The sequence below is a fragment of the Oncorhynchus gorbuscha genome, linkage group LG01 (genome assembly GCF_021184085.1).
Source record: "Oncorhynchus gorbuscha isolate QuinsamMale2020 ecotype Even-year linkage group LG01, OgorEven_v1.0, whole genome shotgun sequence".
Classification (NCBI taxonomy): Eukaryota; Metazoa; Chordata; class Actinopteri; order Salmoniformes; family Salmonidae; genus Oncorhynchus; species Oncorhynchus gorbuscha.
In genome coordinates, this window is record NC_060173.1 from 1,322,446 (window position 1) to 1,338,640 (window position 16,195).

General features: G+C 45.5%; 1 protein-coding gene and 1 non-coding gene across 2 annotated transcripts; one reads left to right on the forward strand and one right to left on the reverse strand.

Moving 5' to 3' along the window:
* Nucleotides 1-1,894: 1,894 nt before the first annotated feature.
* trnaq-cug lies at nt 1,895-1,966 on the reverse strand. The gene has a single exon. It is a non-coding gene; the product is annotated as a tRNA-Gln (tRNA).
* A 187-nt stretch (nt 1,967-2,153) lies between these two features.
* LOC123994039 (ras-related protein Rab-11A) lies at nt 2,154-15,655 on the forward strand. Its single transcript, XM_046296556.1, has 5 exons — nt 2,154-2,368; nt 4,488-4,683; nt 9,836-10,029; nt 11,486-11,566; nt 14,323-15,655. The coding sequence occupies exons 1-5, from the start codon at nt 2,329-2,331 to the stop codon at nt 14,457-14,459; spliced, it is 648 nt and encodes a 215-aa protein (XP_046152512.1). The 5' UTR covers nt 2,154-2,328; the 3' UTR covers nt 14,460-15,655.
* The last annotated feature ends 540 nt before the right edge of the window (nt 15,656-16,195 follow it).

The window sequence follows — 16,195 nt, forward strand, 5'->3', positions numbered from 1 at the left end:
CTGGATCTGCCTGACTTTTGTTCCGTAAGGCATGGAGTCGATTTATTGATGGGTGTGTACAGTATCACAGAGTGATTTTACCCGACGGGGGCATTCAACCACTAAAGGATGGTTGTATATATGTTATAACGGTCAAAAACATGGCATGTCCATCCAATGAAACGGTGAAGTTCCTCTGCTCACATCCCAGGATCACACGACGATTGTTGTCAAACGGTCACTGAACTAGACATTGCTATACTATCAAAATAAACCTAAAATTCATGAACATTTTTGGATTATCATTTTTGGACAGTTGGATTATTTTTTCCTACTTCTGTTGTATAAGAGAATAATGTGTCTCAGGTCGACCAACATAACATGCATCCAATGAAATAAATCGACTTGGCGCGAGCAGTGCTTGATCCCACACCAGTCATTCACGTGACCGCGCACAAACCACACGAACGCTCACGGACGTCACCAGTGACATGTTGGAAGAGAATCCCGGAGCAGTACTCAGGATCAGAAATCCAGTCAGTATCGGGTGTGACCACCGTTTGCCTCAATCATCGCGACACCTCCTTCCTATTGAATCAAATCAAATTGTAATCGTCAAATGCGCGGAATATATTATTTATTTGTATTTTTATTTAACTTATTTAACTAGGCAATACCTTACCATGAAATGCTTAGTTACAAGCCCTTAACCAATAATGCAGTTCAAGAAATGGAGTTAAGAAAATATTTACTAACTAAACAAAAGTAAAGAAAATATATATGTATTAAAACAAATAAAATATACAAAAATAATAAAAAATGACACAATAAAATAATAACGAAGCTATATACAGGGGTACTTACCTGTACCGAGTCAATGTACTAGGGTACAGGTTAGTAAAGGTAATTTGTACATGTAGGTAAGGGTAAAGTGTGACTATGCATAGATAATAAACATTGAGTGAGGGGGGGGGGTGTAAATAGTCCGGATGTCCATCTGATCAGTCTGTTGATTGTTTCCTGTTGAATATTTGCTGGAACTGGAACACATTGTAGTACATGTCAATCCAGAGCATCCCAAACATGCTCAATGGGTGGCATGTCTGGTGAGTATGCAGGACATGGAAGAACTGGGACGTTTTCAGCTTCCAGGAATTGTGTACAGAGTCTTGCGACATGGAGCTGTGCTTTATCATGCTGAAACATGAGGTGATGGTGGCTGAATGGCACAACAATGGGCCTCAGGATCTCGTCACGGTATCTCTGTGCATTCAAAATGCCATCCACAAAATGTAATTATGTTTGTTGTACATAGTTTATGACTGCCCATACCCCACCTCCACCAACGTTGACAGAGGCAAACCACTTCACCACGCGACACCATACACGTGGTTTGCGGTTGTGAGGCGGGTTGGATGTACTGCCAAATTCTCTGAAACAACGTTGGAGGAGGCTTATGGTAGAGAAATTAACATTAAATTCTCTGGCAACAGCTCTGGTGGACATTACTGCAGTCAGCATGCCAAATACACACTCCGTCAAAACTTGAGACATCTGTGTTGTGACAAAATTTTAGAGTGACCATTTGTTGACCCCAGCACAAGGTGCACCTGTGTAATGATCATGCTGTTTAATCATATTCTTTATATGCCACACCTGTCAGGTGGATGGATTATATTGGCAAAGGAGAATGGGAAATTGAGAGGAGTGTGATTACTTGTTTAAGGTTGAATACATTTTTGCACAACATTTGAGAGAATGCCTTCTATGCATCTGTAAAGTGTCCGTGATCTTTAATATCTGCGGATGAAACATGGGAACAACGCTTTACATGTTGCATTTATATTGTTTAGTATATTTCATCTACTAGCAATTTACAACTACTTTGACTCGCAGCTAAGAAGTTCAAAAATTTAGGTCCTACCGAGATTTGAACTCGGATCGCAGGATTCAGAGTCCTGAGTGCTAACCATTACACCATAGAACCATACATTTCTACCGCATACGTACGACACTAGTCTGATGTAACTCTGATTCTTTCGCCTCTTCTTCTTCATTCATTACCAATACAATGCATGTATTACTCCGGTAAATTAATTTAATGTCGTTACAGTAAATAAATCATATGAGAAGTATTATCAATGCAGAAGGTTGATCCGGAAGTGGGCATTATATATAGCGGCTGGTTTTCCTGCTGCTGAGGTTCAATGACAAGGCTCGAACTGCAGTGCATTGCGGGGACGGGCAGGATAAGAGGGTATAATAACCGGATAGGACCGGGGAAGGAAGGAAAGAGACGGTGCCACTTGGATTCAAAGACATCAAACCTCGCCTTAATTTAGATTCAGAATGGGGAATAGAGACGACGAGTATGATTACTTGTTTAAAGGTAAATGTGACCTCAATGTACCTGTCCGTAAAAGGTGATGTCATCGTGGTTTTATTATAGGAGTGGTCGCCTGGCTAACCTAGTTAGCTCTAGCTAACGCTACGCATTTGCAACCTGTCCACTTTAGCCTGATATCCTGCGAATTTAAAAGAGGTCGTTTGGATATAAATATAGCGATTGATTTTGGTTTTGATATTCTCAATAATGCTAAGTAATAGCAGTTGATCCTTTGTCTTTGTCTTGATGGCTAGATAGCGCAGGTCTCTGATGGACCGGTGCGGAAAACGTTACCGTCAGGAAATGTACAACTAACGTTAGTTAGGTTACTAGTAACAGCCACTTAGTGAACCAGCTAATATGTCAAATGACCACATATCTAACGTTAACTTAGTTAATCAGCTACTGAAACCATGGGTAGTTGCTCCAGCGAAATAATGGATTTTATAGCTATCATTCATTTAAACACATGTCTTAAGAGAGGATGACAAATCATATCTACCTAGTTTATGTGCCATATTCTGTTTGTGAAGTATAGTGGCTCGAGCAAAATGTTCATCATCATCATGCCATCTGATGAAATGGGTTATTCCTAGGTCCACTTAACGTTGCTTTCAATTGTATTAGGTTGCACCAAAACTGTCAGTGGAAGGCCAGAAGTTAAATATAATTTCATTTGAATATGCTGTGCCGGTTAAACAGGGGGACTATTTGACGAAATAGCTTAACAATGGTCATTATTAAAGACGTCCCAAACGAGGCTCTGTTGCAGACCCACTTGCTCTCTGCCCTTTGCTCTCTGACCTCTGCTCTCTGTTCAGGGCAGCAGGTCACCTTGAGGTTAGAGCTTTGGGCCAGTAATCGAATAGCAGATCTGACAAGGTCAAACATCTGTTGCTCCAGGATGCAGAACAATGGGGACCCCTCTTTCTGCTGGTGTCTCTGGGAGTTGGGATATGCAAATAACAATATTAATTACACACTTGTAATATAAGCACCCCACATGTGATTATTATTACCTTGTATTTAACCTTTATGTAACGAGGCAAGTCATTGAGGAACAAAATCTTATTTACAATGGCGGCCTACCCTGGCCAAACCCGGACGACGCTGGGCCAATTGTGCGCCGCCCTGTGGCAGAGGAAGTGGATCTACAACAGACCCATTGTTTGGAAAGTCTGTTTAGTAATACGCTCCTTTTTTAGATATTTTGTCTCCCCAAATCAACATCTTCCTATTCTACATCATAATGAATGGGCTCCTGCTTGTTAGCTGTTAGCATGTGATGGGAATCTGGTCAAACCACATTTCACATTCAGATAGACTTTTTCTTTATTGTACAATAAGGGGTGTATTGTATTGATGTATATGATGTATATTGTTTTATATTCCTACTGTAATATCTACAGGATGTGTATATTCCTACTGTAATATCTACAGGATGTGTATATTCCTACTGTAATATCTACAGGATGTGTATATTCCTACTGTAATATCTACAGGATGTGTATATTCCTACTGTAATATCTACAGGATGTGTATATTCCTACTGTAATATCTACAGGATGTGTATATTCCTACTGTAATATCTACAGGATGTGTATATTCCTACTGTAATATCTACAGGATGTGTATATTCCTACTGTAATATCTACAGGATGTTGTACATTTGACTGCCTTCTTCAATGTGAGGGGAATCAGGAGATGCATCAAGTTGTTTTGAATTGATTCTAACCTGTCTCTTTCTCTCTGGCCCAGTGGTGTTGATAGGAGACTCTAACCCGTCTCTCTCTCTGGCCCAGTGGTGTTGATAGGAGACTCTAACCCGTCTCTCTCTCTGGCCCAGTGGTGTTGATAGGAGACTCTAACCCGTCTCTCTCTCTGGCCCAGTGGTGTTGATAGGAGACTCTAACCCGTCTCTCTCTCTGGCCCAGTGGTGTTGATAGGAGACTCTAACCCGTCTCTCTCTCTGGCCCAGTGGTGTTGATAGGAGACTCTAACCCGTCTCTCTCTCTGGCCCAGTGGTGTTGATAGGAGACTCTAACCCGTCTCTCTCTCTGGCCCAGTGGTGTTGATAGGAGACTCTAACCCATCTCTCTCTCTCTCTCTCTCTCTGGCCCAGTGGTGTTGATAGGAGACTCCGGTGTGGGGAAGAGTAACCTGTTGTCTCGTTTCACCCGGAATGAGTTTAACCTGGAGAGTAAGAGCACCATTGGGGTGGAGTTTGCCACCCGCAGTATCCAGGTGGATGGGAAGACCGTGAAGGCTCAGATCTGGGACACAGCTGGCCAGGAGAGATACCGGGCTATTACATCAGCGTGAGTACAAACACACGCAAACAAACACACTGTTTAGAAAACACTTCTGACACGACTGGACAGGAGCGATACGAGCCATCACCTCAGCATGAGCATTCGGAATTGTGGCCATTTTGGAAACACCCTCTTTTTCATGGAAATACTGCCTTCTGAAATGTTGCATATTAAATGTATGTATCAAATATCCTATGAAAGTATCATGCACAGACCTAATGCATTTAGTTGGGGAGTCACAGTTCAACACAGACCTAATGCATTTAGTTGGGGAGTCACAGTTCAACACAGACCTAATGCATTTAGTTGGGGAGTCACAGTTCAACACAGACCTAATGCATTTAGTTGGGGAGTCACAGTTCAACACAGACCTAATGCATTTAGTTGGGGAGTCACAGTTCAACACAGACCTAATGCATTTAGTTGGGGAGTCACAGTTCAACACAGACCTAATGCATTTAGTTGGGGAGTCACAGTTCAACACAGACCTAATGCATTTAGTTGGGGAGTCACAGTTCAACACAGACCTAATGCATTTAGTTGGGGAGTCACAGTTCAACACAGACCTAATGCATTTAGTTGGGGAGTCACAGTTCAACACAGACCTAATGCATTTAGTTGGGGAGTCACAGTTCAACACAGACCTAATGCATTTAGTTGGGGAGTCACAGTTCAACACAGACCTAATGCATTTAGTTGGGGAGTCACAGTTCAACACAGACCTAATGCATTTAGTTGGGGAGTCACAGTTCAACACAGACCTAATGCATTTAGTTGGGGAGTCACAGTTCAACACAGACCTAATGCATTTAGTTGGGGAGTCAGTTCAACACAGACCTAATGCATTTAGTTGGGGAGTCACAGTTCAACACAGACCTAATGCATTTAGTTGGGGAGTCAGTTCAACACAGACCTAATGCATTTAGTTGGGGAGTCACAGTTCAACACAGACCTAATGCATTTAGTTGGGAGTCACAGTTCAACACAGACCTAATGCATTTAGTTGGGGAGTCACAGTTCAACACAGACCTAATGCATTTAGTTGGGGAGTCACAGTTCAACACAGACCTAATGCATTTAGTTGGGGAGTCAGTTCAACACAGACCTAATGCATTTAGTTGGGGAGTCACAGTTCAACACAGACCTAATGCATTTAGTTGGGGAGTCAGTTCAACACAGACCTAATGCATTTAGTTGGGGAGTCAGTTCAACACAGACCTAATGCATTTAGTTGGGGAGTCAGTTCAACACAGACCTAATGCATTTAGTTGGGGAGTCACAGTTCAACACAGACCTAATGCATTTAGTTGGGGAGTCAGTTCAACACAGACCTAATGCATTTAGTTGGGGAGTCACAGTTCAACACAGACCTAATGCATTTAGTTGGGGAGTCAGTTCAACACAGACCTAATGCATTTAGTTGGGGAGTCACAGTTCAACACAGACCTAATGCATTTAGTTGGGGAGTCACAGTTCAACACAGACCTAATGCATTTAGTTGGGGAGTCACAGTTCAACACAGACCTAATGCATTTAGTTGGGGAGTCACAGTTCAACACAGACCTAATGCATTTAGTTGGGGAGTCAGTTCAACACAGACCTAATGCATTTAGTTGGGGAGTCACAGTTCAACACAGACCTAATGCATTTAGTTGGGGAATCAGTTCAACACAGACCTAATGCATTTAGTTGGGGAGTCAGTTCAACACAGACCTAATGCATTTAGTTGGGGAGTCACAGTTCAACACAGACCTAATGCATTTAGTTGGGGAGTCACAGTTCAACACAGACCTAATGCATTTAGTTGGGGAGTCAGTTCAACACAGACCTAATGCATTTAGTTGGGGAGTCACAGTTCAACACAGACCTAATGCATTTAGTTGGGGAGTCACAGTTCAACACAGACCTAATGCATTTAGTTGGGGAGTCACAGTTCAACACAGACCTAATGCATTTAGTTGGGGAGTCACAGTTCAACACAGACCTAATGCATTTAGTTGGGGAGTCACAGTTCAACACAGACCTAATGCATTTAGTTGGGGAGTCACAGTTCAACACAGACCTAATGCATTTAGTTGGGGAGTCACAGTTCAACACAGACCTAATGCATTTAGTTGGGGAGTCACAGTTCAACACAGACCTAATGCATTTAGTTGGGGAGTCACAGTTCAACACATGGACCTAATGCATTTAGTTGGAGTCACAGTTCAACACAGACCTAATGCATTTAGTTGGGGAGTCACAGTTCAACACAGACCTAATGCATTTAGTTGGGGAGTCACAGTTCAACACAGACCTAATGCATTTAGTTGGGGAGTCACAGTTCAACACAGACCTAATGCATTTAGTTGGGGAGTCACAGTTCAACACAGACCTAATGCATTTAGTTGGGGAGTCACAGTTCAACACAGACCTAATGCATTTAGTTGGGGAGTCACAGTTCAACACAGACCTAATGCATTTAGTTGGGGAGTCACAGTTCAACACATAGACCTAATGCATTTAGTTGGGGAGTCACAGTTCAACACAGACCTAATGCATTTAGTTGGGGAGTCACAGTTCAACACAGACCTAATGCATTTAGTTGGGGAGTCACAGTTCAACACAGACCTAATGCATTTAGTTGGGGAGTCACAGTTCAACACAGACCTAATGCATTTAGTTGGGGAGTCAGTTCAACACAGACCTAATGCATTTAGTTGGGGAGTCACAGTTCAACACATAGACCTAATGCATTTAGTTGGGGAGTCACAGTTCAACACAGACCTAATGCATTTAGTTGGGGAGTCACAGTTCAACACAGACCTAATGCATTTAGTTGGGAGTCACAGTTCAACACAGACCTAATGCATTTAGTTGGGGAGTCACAGTTCAACACAGACCTAATGCATTTAGTTGGGAGTCACAGTTCAACACAGACCTAATGCATTTAGTTGGGGAGTCACAGTTCAACACAGACCTAATGCATTTAGTTGGGGAGTCACAGTTCAACACAGACCTAATGCATTTAGTTGGGGAGTCACAGTTCAACACAGACCTAATGCATTTAGTTGGGGAGTCACAGTTCAACACAGACCTAATGCATTTAGTTGGGGAGTCACAGTTCAACACAGACCTAATGCATTTAGTTGGGGAGTCACAGTTCAACACAGACCTAATGCATTTAGTTGGGGAGTCACAGTTCAACACAGACCTAATGCATTTAGTTGGGGAGTCACAGTTCAACACAGACCTAATGCATTTAGTTGGGGAGTCAGTTCAACACAGACCTAATGCATTTAGTTGGGGAGTCACAGTTCAACACAGACCTAATGCATTTAGTTGGGGAGTCAGTTCAACACAGACCTAATGCATTTAGTTGGGGAGTCACAGTTCAACACAGACCTAATGCATTTAGTTGGGGAGTCACAGTTCAACACAGACCTAATGCATTTAGTTGGGGAGTCACAGTTCAACACAGACCTAATGCATTTAGTTGGGGAGTCACAGTTCAACACAGACCTAATGCATTTAGTTGGGGAGTCACAGTTCAACACAGACCTAATGCATTTAGTTGGGGAGTCACAGTTCAACACAGACCTAATGCATTTAGTTGGGGAGTCACAGTTCAACACAGACCTAATGCATTTAGTTGGGGAGTCACAGTTCAACACAGACCTAATGCATTTAGTTGGGGAGTCACAGTTCAACACAGACCTAATGCATTTAGTTGGGGAGTCACAGTTCAACACAGACCTAATGCATTTAGTTGGGGAGTCACAGTTCAACACAGACCTAATGCATTTAGTTGGGGAGTCACAGTTCAACACAGACCTAATGCATTTAGTTGGGGAGTCAGTTCAACACAGAACTAATGCATTTAGTTGGGGAGTCACAGTTCAACACAGACCTAATGCATTTAGTTGGGGAGTCACAGTTCAACACAGACCTAATGCATTTAGTTGGGGAGTCAGTTCAACACAGACCTAATGCATTTAGTTGGGGAGTCACAGTTCAACACAGACCTAATGCATTTAGTTGGGGAGTCACAGTTCAACACAGAACTAATGCATTTAGTTGGGGAGTCACAGTTCAACACAGACCTAATGCATTTAGTTGGGGAGTCACAGTTCAACACAGACCTAATGCATTTAGTTGGGGAGTCACAGTTCAACACAGACCTAATGCATTTAGTTGGGGAGTCACAGTTCAACACAGACCTAATGCATTTAGTTGGGGAGTCACAGTTCAACACAGACCTAATGCATTTAGTTGGGGAGTCACAGTTCAACACATGGACCTAATGCATTTAGTTGGGGAGTCAGTTCAACACATGGACCTAATGCATTTAGTTGGGGAGTCAGTTCAACACATAGACCTAATGCATTTAGTTGGGGAGTCAGTTCAACACATAGACCTAATGCATTTAGTTGGAGTCAGTTCAACACAGACCTAATGCATTTAGTTGGGGAGTCAGTTCAACACACAGAACTAATGCATTTAGTTGGAGTCAGTTCAACACAGACCTAATGCATTTAGTTGGGGAGTCAGTTCAACACAGACCTAATGCATTTAGTTGGGGAGTCAGTTCAACACATGGACCTAATGCATTTAGTTGGGGAGTCAGTTCAACACATAGACCTAATGCTTTTAGTTGTGGAGTCAGTTCAACACATGGACCTAATGCATTTAGTTGGGGAGTCAGTTCAACACATGGACCTAATGCATTTAGTTGGGGAGTCAGTTCAACACATGGACCTAATGCATTTAGTTGGGGAGTCAGTTCAACACATAGATCTAATGCTTTTAGTTGTGGAGTCAGTTCAACACATGGACCTAATGCATTTAGTTGGGGAGTCAGTTCAACACATGGACCTAATGCATTTAGTTGGGGAGTCAGTTCAACACATGGACCTAATGCATTTAGTTGGGGAGTCAGTTCAACACATAGATCTAATGCTTTTAGTTGTGGAGTCAGTTCAACACATGGACCTAATGCATTTAGTTGGGGAGTCACATGGACCTAATGCATTTAGTTGGAGTCAGTTCAACACATGGACCAATGTTTTTAGGCAATTTGAAAGCCTGTTACAAGGTTTACTTTAAGTTTCTAACAACACTATGTAGGCCATCTCTGCTTGTCACCTTTGATCCTAACTCTGCTTCCTCTGGTCCACAGGTATTACCGTGGGGCAGTGGGGGCCTTGTTGGTCTATGACATCGCCAAGCACCTGACCTATGAAAACGTGGAGCGTTGGCTGAAGGAGCTGAGAGACCATGCAGACAGCAACATCGTCATTATGCTGGTCGGCAACAAGAGTGACCTGCGCCACCTCAGGGCCGTGCCCACCGATGAGGCACGGACATTCGCAGGTCAGTGTGTTTTTTACATTTCATTTTATTTCACCTTTATTTAACCTGGTAGGCCAGTTGAGAACACCTTTATTTAACCAGGTAGGCCAGTTGAGAACACCTTTATTTAACCAGGTAGGCCAGTTGAGAACCAGTTCTCATTTACAACTGCGACCTGGCCAAGATAAAGCAAAGCAGTGCGACAAAAACAACAACACAGAGATACACATGGAATAAACAAACATAAAGTCAATAACAAGATAGAAAATTGTCTGTATACAGTGTGTGGCATGGGGCAGGTAATAAGAGTGATCTGCGCCAGCTCAGGGCCCACCGACGACGCAGGTCAGTGCAGTACCAACTCACACAGGAAGAGGTCTAGGAGGAGTGGGGTTGAACAGTTTCATTACTTTCCTTACCCATGAGTGGCTGATGGTTTTCATGGTTTTACTTATTCAAATAGGAAGACGTCTCTGTGATGTCATAGAGATTTGCATAGTGATAGAGACCTTAACCTCTTGCTCCTACCTGGCACGCAGGCGTCCCATCTAGACATCTGGAAATACAAATGCGCTACGCTAAATGCTAATAGTACTAGTTAAAACTCAAACGTTCATTAAAATACACATGCAGGGTATTGAATTAAAGCTACACTCGTTGTGAATCCAGGCAACAAGTCAGATTTTTTAAATGCTTTTCGGCGAAAGCATGAGAAGCTATTATCTGATAGCATGTAACACCCCAAAAGACCCGCAGGGGACATAAACAAAATAATTAGCATAGTCGTCGCTACACAAACCGCACAAATAAAATATAAAACATTCATTACCTTTGACCATCTTCTTTGTTGGCACTCCTAGATGTCCCATAATCACTATTGGGTCTTTTTTTCGATTAAATCGGTCCATATATAGTCTAGATATCGATCTATGAAGACTGTGTGATAAACGGAAAAAAATAGCGTCTTATAACGTAACGTCATTTTTTTTAAATTAAAAAAGTCGACGATAAACTTTCACAAAACACTTCGAAATACTTTTGTAATGCAACTTTAGGTATTAGTAAACGTTAATAAGTGATCAAATTGATCACGAGGCGAAGTATATTCTTTAGCTGTCCGTCTGGAAATAATGTCCGGGTAAATCTCAACCAAAATATCCGGTCGGAGACCTGAACAAATGGCTTGTCTCTTCTTCGTTTGACCAAGAAACAAAGCCTAGGCAAATGACAAGACTGTTGACATCGTGTGGAAGCTGTAGGTATTGCAACCTCAGCCCCATTAAATGTGGTTCACCTTTATCAATGGGTTCAAGTCGCGCATGGATATATTTTCCCATTTTCAGTGATCAGACTTTCCTGCGCTTTTCGATGAAACGCACGTTCTGTTACATCTGTGATGTCATAGAGATTTGCATAGTGGTAGAGACCTTAACACAGTGGTGATTGACATAGTTTACTGTTTCCCTCTGTTCCCCAGAGAAGAACGGTTTGTCTTTCCTGGAGACCTCAGCCCTGGATTCTACTAACGTGGAGACATCCTTCCAGACCATTCTGACTGGTGAGGGGCTGTCTCTCTATGCTCTCTACAGCATTGATCTGTATCTGAAGAGAACTCGGATTCATATGGATGTATGATAAGCTGGAACGATTGATATGGTGTCATGATATAGACTTGTGGTGGTAGAGGTGTGTGTGTGTGTGTGTGTGTGACAGAGACGAGACCAGTGATTGTGTGTTGGAGTGATCAAATCCACTGGGCCGAGGGATCTGCCTGAAGACCTAGTCACAGCTGAGACATGACTAGCCTCGATGAGGACTAATGTGTGGGTTCTCCTGAAGTCCAGCTCTTCTAACAGGATATGACCACCACAATGCTTTGCAGCTGTGTCCTAATTCTGCTCTAGCCTGGTCCCAGCTCTGTTTTATAATGCTGGGTGTAATCATTAGGCACCAAACTGAAGAAGACAACTGACAAACTGGAAGGGACCAGGCTACCTGAACTTGTCCAATAACAAATGCTTGTTTTCCACTGTGTGCCCTAATGAATATAACCTCTGGACCTTTCCTGCTCTGCCCTGCTCTGCCCTGTCTTACCCTGCCCTGCTCTGCCCTGTCTTACCCTGCCCTGCTCTGCCCTGTCTTACCCTGCCCAGCTCTGCCCTGTCTTACCCTGTCCTGCTCTGCCCTGTCCTGCTCTGCCCTGTCTTACCCTGTGCTGCTCTGCCCTGTCCTACCCTGCCCTGCTCTGCCCTGTCTTACCCTGTCCTGCTCTTCCCTGTCTTACCCTGTCCTGCTCTGCCCTGTCTTACCCTGTCCTGCTCTGCCCTGTCTTACCCTGCCCTGTCTTACCCTGCCCTGCTCTGCCCTGTCTTACCCTGCCCTGCTCTGCCCTGTCTTACCCTGCCCTGTCTTACCCTGCCCTGTCTTACCCTGCCCTGCTCTGCCCTGTCTTACCCTGCCCTGCTCTGCCCTGTCTTACCCTGCCCTGCTCTGCCTGTCTTACCCTGCCCTGCTCTGCCCTGTCTTACCCTGCCCTGCCCTGTCTTGCCCTGCTCTGCCCTGTCTTACCCTGTCCTGCTCTGCCCTGTCTTACCCTGCCCTGCTCTGCCCTGTCTTACCCTGCCCTGCTCTGCCCTGTCTTACCCTGTCCTGCTCTGCCCTGTCCTACCCTGCCCTGCTCTGCCCTGTCTTACCCTGTCCTGCTCTGCCCTGTCTTACCCTGTCCTGCTCTGCCCTGTCTTACCCTGCCCTGCTCTGCCCTGTCTTACCCTGCCCTGCTCTGCCCTGTCTTACCCTGTCCTGCTCTGCCCTGTCCTACCCTGCCCTGCTCTGCCCTGTCCTACCCTGTCCTACCCTGCCCTGCTCTGCCCTGTCTTACCCTGCCCTGCTCTGCCCTGTCTTACCCTGCCCTGCTCTGCCCTGTCTTACCCTGTCCTGCTCTGCCCTGTCCTACCCTGCCCTGCTCTGCCCTGTCTTACCCTTTCCTGCCCTGTCCTACCCAGTCCTGCTCTGCCCTGTCTTACCCTTTCCTGCTCTGCCCTGTCTTACCCTGTCCTGTTCTGCCCTGTCTTACCCTGTCCTGCTCTGCCCTGTCTTACCCTGTCCTGTTCTGCCCTGTCCTACCCAGTCCTGCTCTGCCCAGTCCTGCTCTGCCCTGTCTTACCCTTTCCTGCCCTGTCCTACCCAGTCCTGCTCTGCCCTGTCTTACCCTGTCCTGTTCTGCCCTGTCTTACCCTGTCCTGCTCTGCCCTGTCTTACCCTGTCCTGTTCTGCCCTGTCTTACCCTGTCCTGCTCTGCCCTGTCTTACCCTTTCCTGCTCTGCCCTGTCCTACCCAGTCCTGCTGTGCCCTGTCTTACCCTTTCCTGCTCTGCCCTGTCTTACCCTGTCCTGCTCTGCCCTGTCTTACCCTGTCCTGCTCTGCCCTGTCTTACCCTGTCCTGCTCTGCCCTGTCCTACACTGTCCTGCTCTGCCCTGTCTTACCCTGTCCTGCTCTGTCCTACCCTGTCCTGCTCTGCCCTGTCCTACCCAGTCCTGCTCTGCCCTGTCCTACCCAGTCCTGCTCTGCCCTGTCCTACCCTGTCCTGCTCTGCCCTGTCTTACCCTGTCCTGCTCTGCCCTGTCTTACCCTGTCCTGCTCTGCCCTGTCCTGCTCTGCCCTGTCCTGTTCTGCACTAACATGTCAAACCAATGTTTTAAAGGGAGTGCTAGCTGGTGATTGTGTTTAAGCTGTGAGTAATGTACTTTAGCAACATGCTACTTAACGACCATTTGAAACTGGGTGGTTCCAGCCCTGAATGCTGATTGGCTGACTGCCGTGGTATATCAGACCGTATACCACAGGTATGACAAAACATGTAATTTTACTGCTCCAGTTTAAAATAGCAATAAGGCACCTCAGGGGTTTGTGGTATACGGCCAATATACTCTGTGATGTGTCGTGACTAAGAACAGCCCTTAGCCGTGGAATCTTGGCCATATACCACACCTCCTTGGTCCTTATTGATAAAGCCTAACACTCACCTACACCGAGGCTACTTAACACTAGCTGTGAACAACTTTTGGAACTAGGCTTGTTCTCAACTATATATCCCCATCTCCTCACCACCTCCTCAAAAGGCAGAGGGGAGTATCCTCCGATGGGTTGTGAGAAAGCAGTGTGGAGATGGGACGGGAGGAATTGAAGAAAGATGAATTGAGACAGAGCCCTAGTGTTCTGTCTGTCTGTGTGAGTGATGTTAATGCCCTGTCTCTCCTCCCCCTTGCTCACTCTCCCCCACCTCTCCTCCCTCCCTACCCTACCCCCCGCTGCAGAAATCTATCGCATTGTGTCTCAGAAACAGATGTCGGACCGACGAGACAACGACATGTCGCCTAGCAACAACGTGGTCAACATCCAGGTGCAGCCGACGGAGAACAAACCAAAGATGCAGTGTTGTCAGAGCATCTAACAGCCTCACCAGTAGCACCTCCCCTCCCCTCCCCTAAAAGACTGCTTGGTCCTGTCTGACTGAGACACAGCTGCATGGCCAGGCTCTAGACTGAGACACAGCTGCGTGGCCAGGCTCTAGACTGAGACACAGCTGTGTGGCCAGGCTCTAGACTGAGACACAGCTGCGTGGCCAGGCTCTAGACTGAGACACAGCTGCGTGGCCAGGCTCTAGACTGAGACACAGCTGCGTGGCCAGGCTCTAGACTGAGACACAGCTGCGTGGCCAGGCTCTAGACTGAGACACAGCTGCGTGGCCAGGCTCTAGACTGAGACACAGCTGCGTGGCCAGGCTCTAGACTCTATGCTTCCATGTAGAGGGTGAGGCTGTGTCCAGATTCTCCACCCTTCCTCCCAAAGTGTGGCACACTCCATGTCATGGATTTAAAGGCATTAGATTGTAATAATTGGCTGAAGGGAGTTTATTTTCACCATTGTTAAATGTATGATGGGAAGTGTTGAAGTGAACACTTTGAGAAAAGGGTGGATAATTAGGGTGCAGCTGTGAGCCCGTTGGTTCCTTCAGGATCCCCAGTCAGGACTATACAGCTGTGTCTGATCCCGTTGGTTCTATACAGCTGTGTCTGAGCCCGTTGGTTCCTTCAGGATCCCCAGTCAGGACTATACAGCTGTGTCTGAGCCCGTTGGTTCCTTAAGGATCCCCAGTCAGGACTATACAGCTGTGTCTGATCCCGTTGGTTCTATACAGCTGTGTCTGAGCCCGTTGGTTCCTTAAGGATCAGCAGTCAGGACTATACAGCTGTGTCTGAGCCCGTTGGTTCTATACAGTTGTGTCTGATCCCGTTGGTTCTATACAGCTGTGTCTGAGCCCATGGTTCCTTAAGGATCCCCAGTCAGGACTATACAGCTGTGTCTGAGCCCGTTGGTTCCTTAAGGATCCCCAGTCAAGACTATACAGCTGTGTCTGATCCCGTTGGTTCTATACAGCTGTGTCTGAGCCCGTTGGTTCCTTAAGGATCCCCAGTCAGGACTATACAGCTGTGTCTGATCCCATTGGTTCTATACAGCCGTGTCTGATCCCATTGGTTCTATACAGCTGTGTCTGATCCCGTTGGTTCTATACAGCTGTGTCTGATCCCGTTGGTTCTATACAGCTGTGTCTGAGCCCGTTGGTTCTATACAGCTGTGTCTGAGCCCGTTGGTTCTATACAGCTGTGTCTGATCCCGTTGGTTCTATACAGCTGTGTCTGATCCCGTTGGTTCTATACAGCTGTGTCTGATCCCGTTGGTTCTATACAGCTGTGTCTGATCCCGTTGGTTCTATACAGCTGTGTCTGATCCCGTTGGTTCTATACAGCTGTGTCTGATCCCATTGGTTCCTTACGGATCCACAGCTTTTTATTTTTTCCGTATTTTATATGATTATATAGCTGTTTTAATAATCAGACAGACGCTGGAAGAATCTGCACAGAAATGTATTCCTATATGATGGACTAGTTGTATTGGTGATAAAGCAGACATACCAACATGCATTGTACCTACCATAGGCTTCTATTTGGCACATTGTGGTTTTTGACTCAACCGGCTGAAGTTGGAGCTGAGCCAATCAGAGGACTTGGCTGAGGAGAAAACATCTCCAGCTCTCCTCCCCCCGGTGTTCATAGTAATGTTTTCCTCACCTTGATAGCAGCTCTTCACTTTGTCTGTTCATACCACTGATGTGTGAGGGGGAAAATG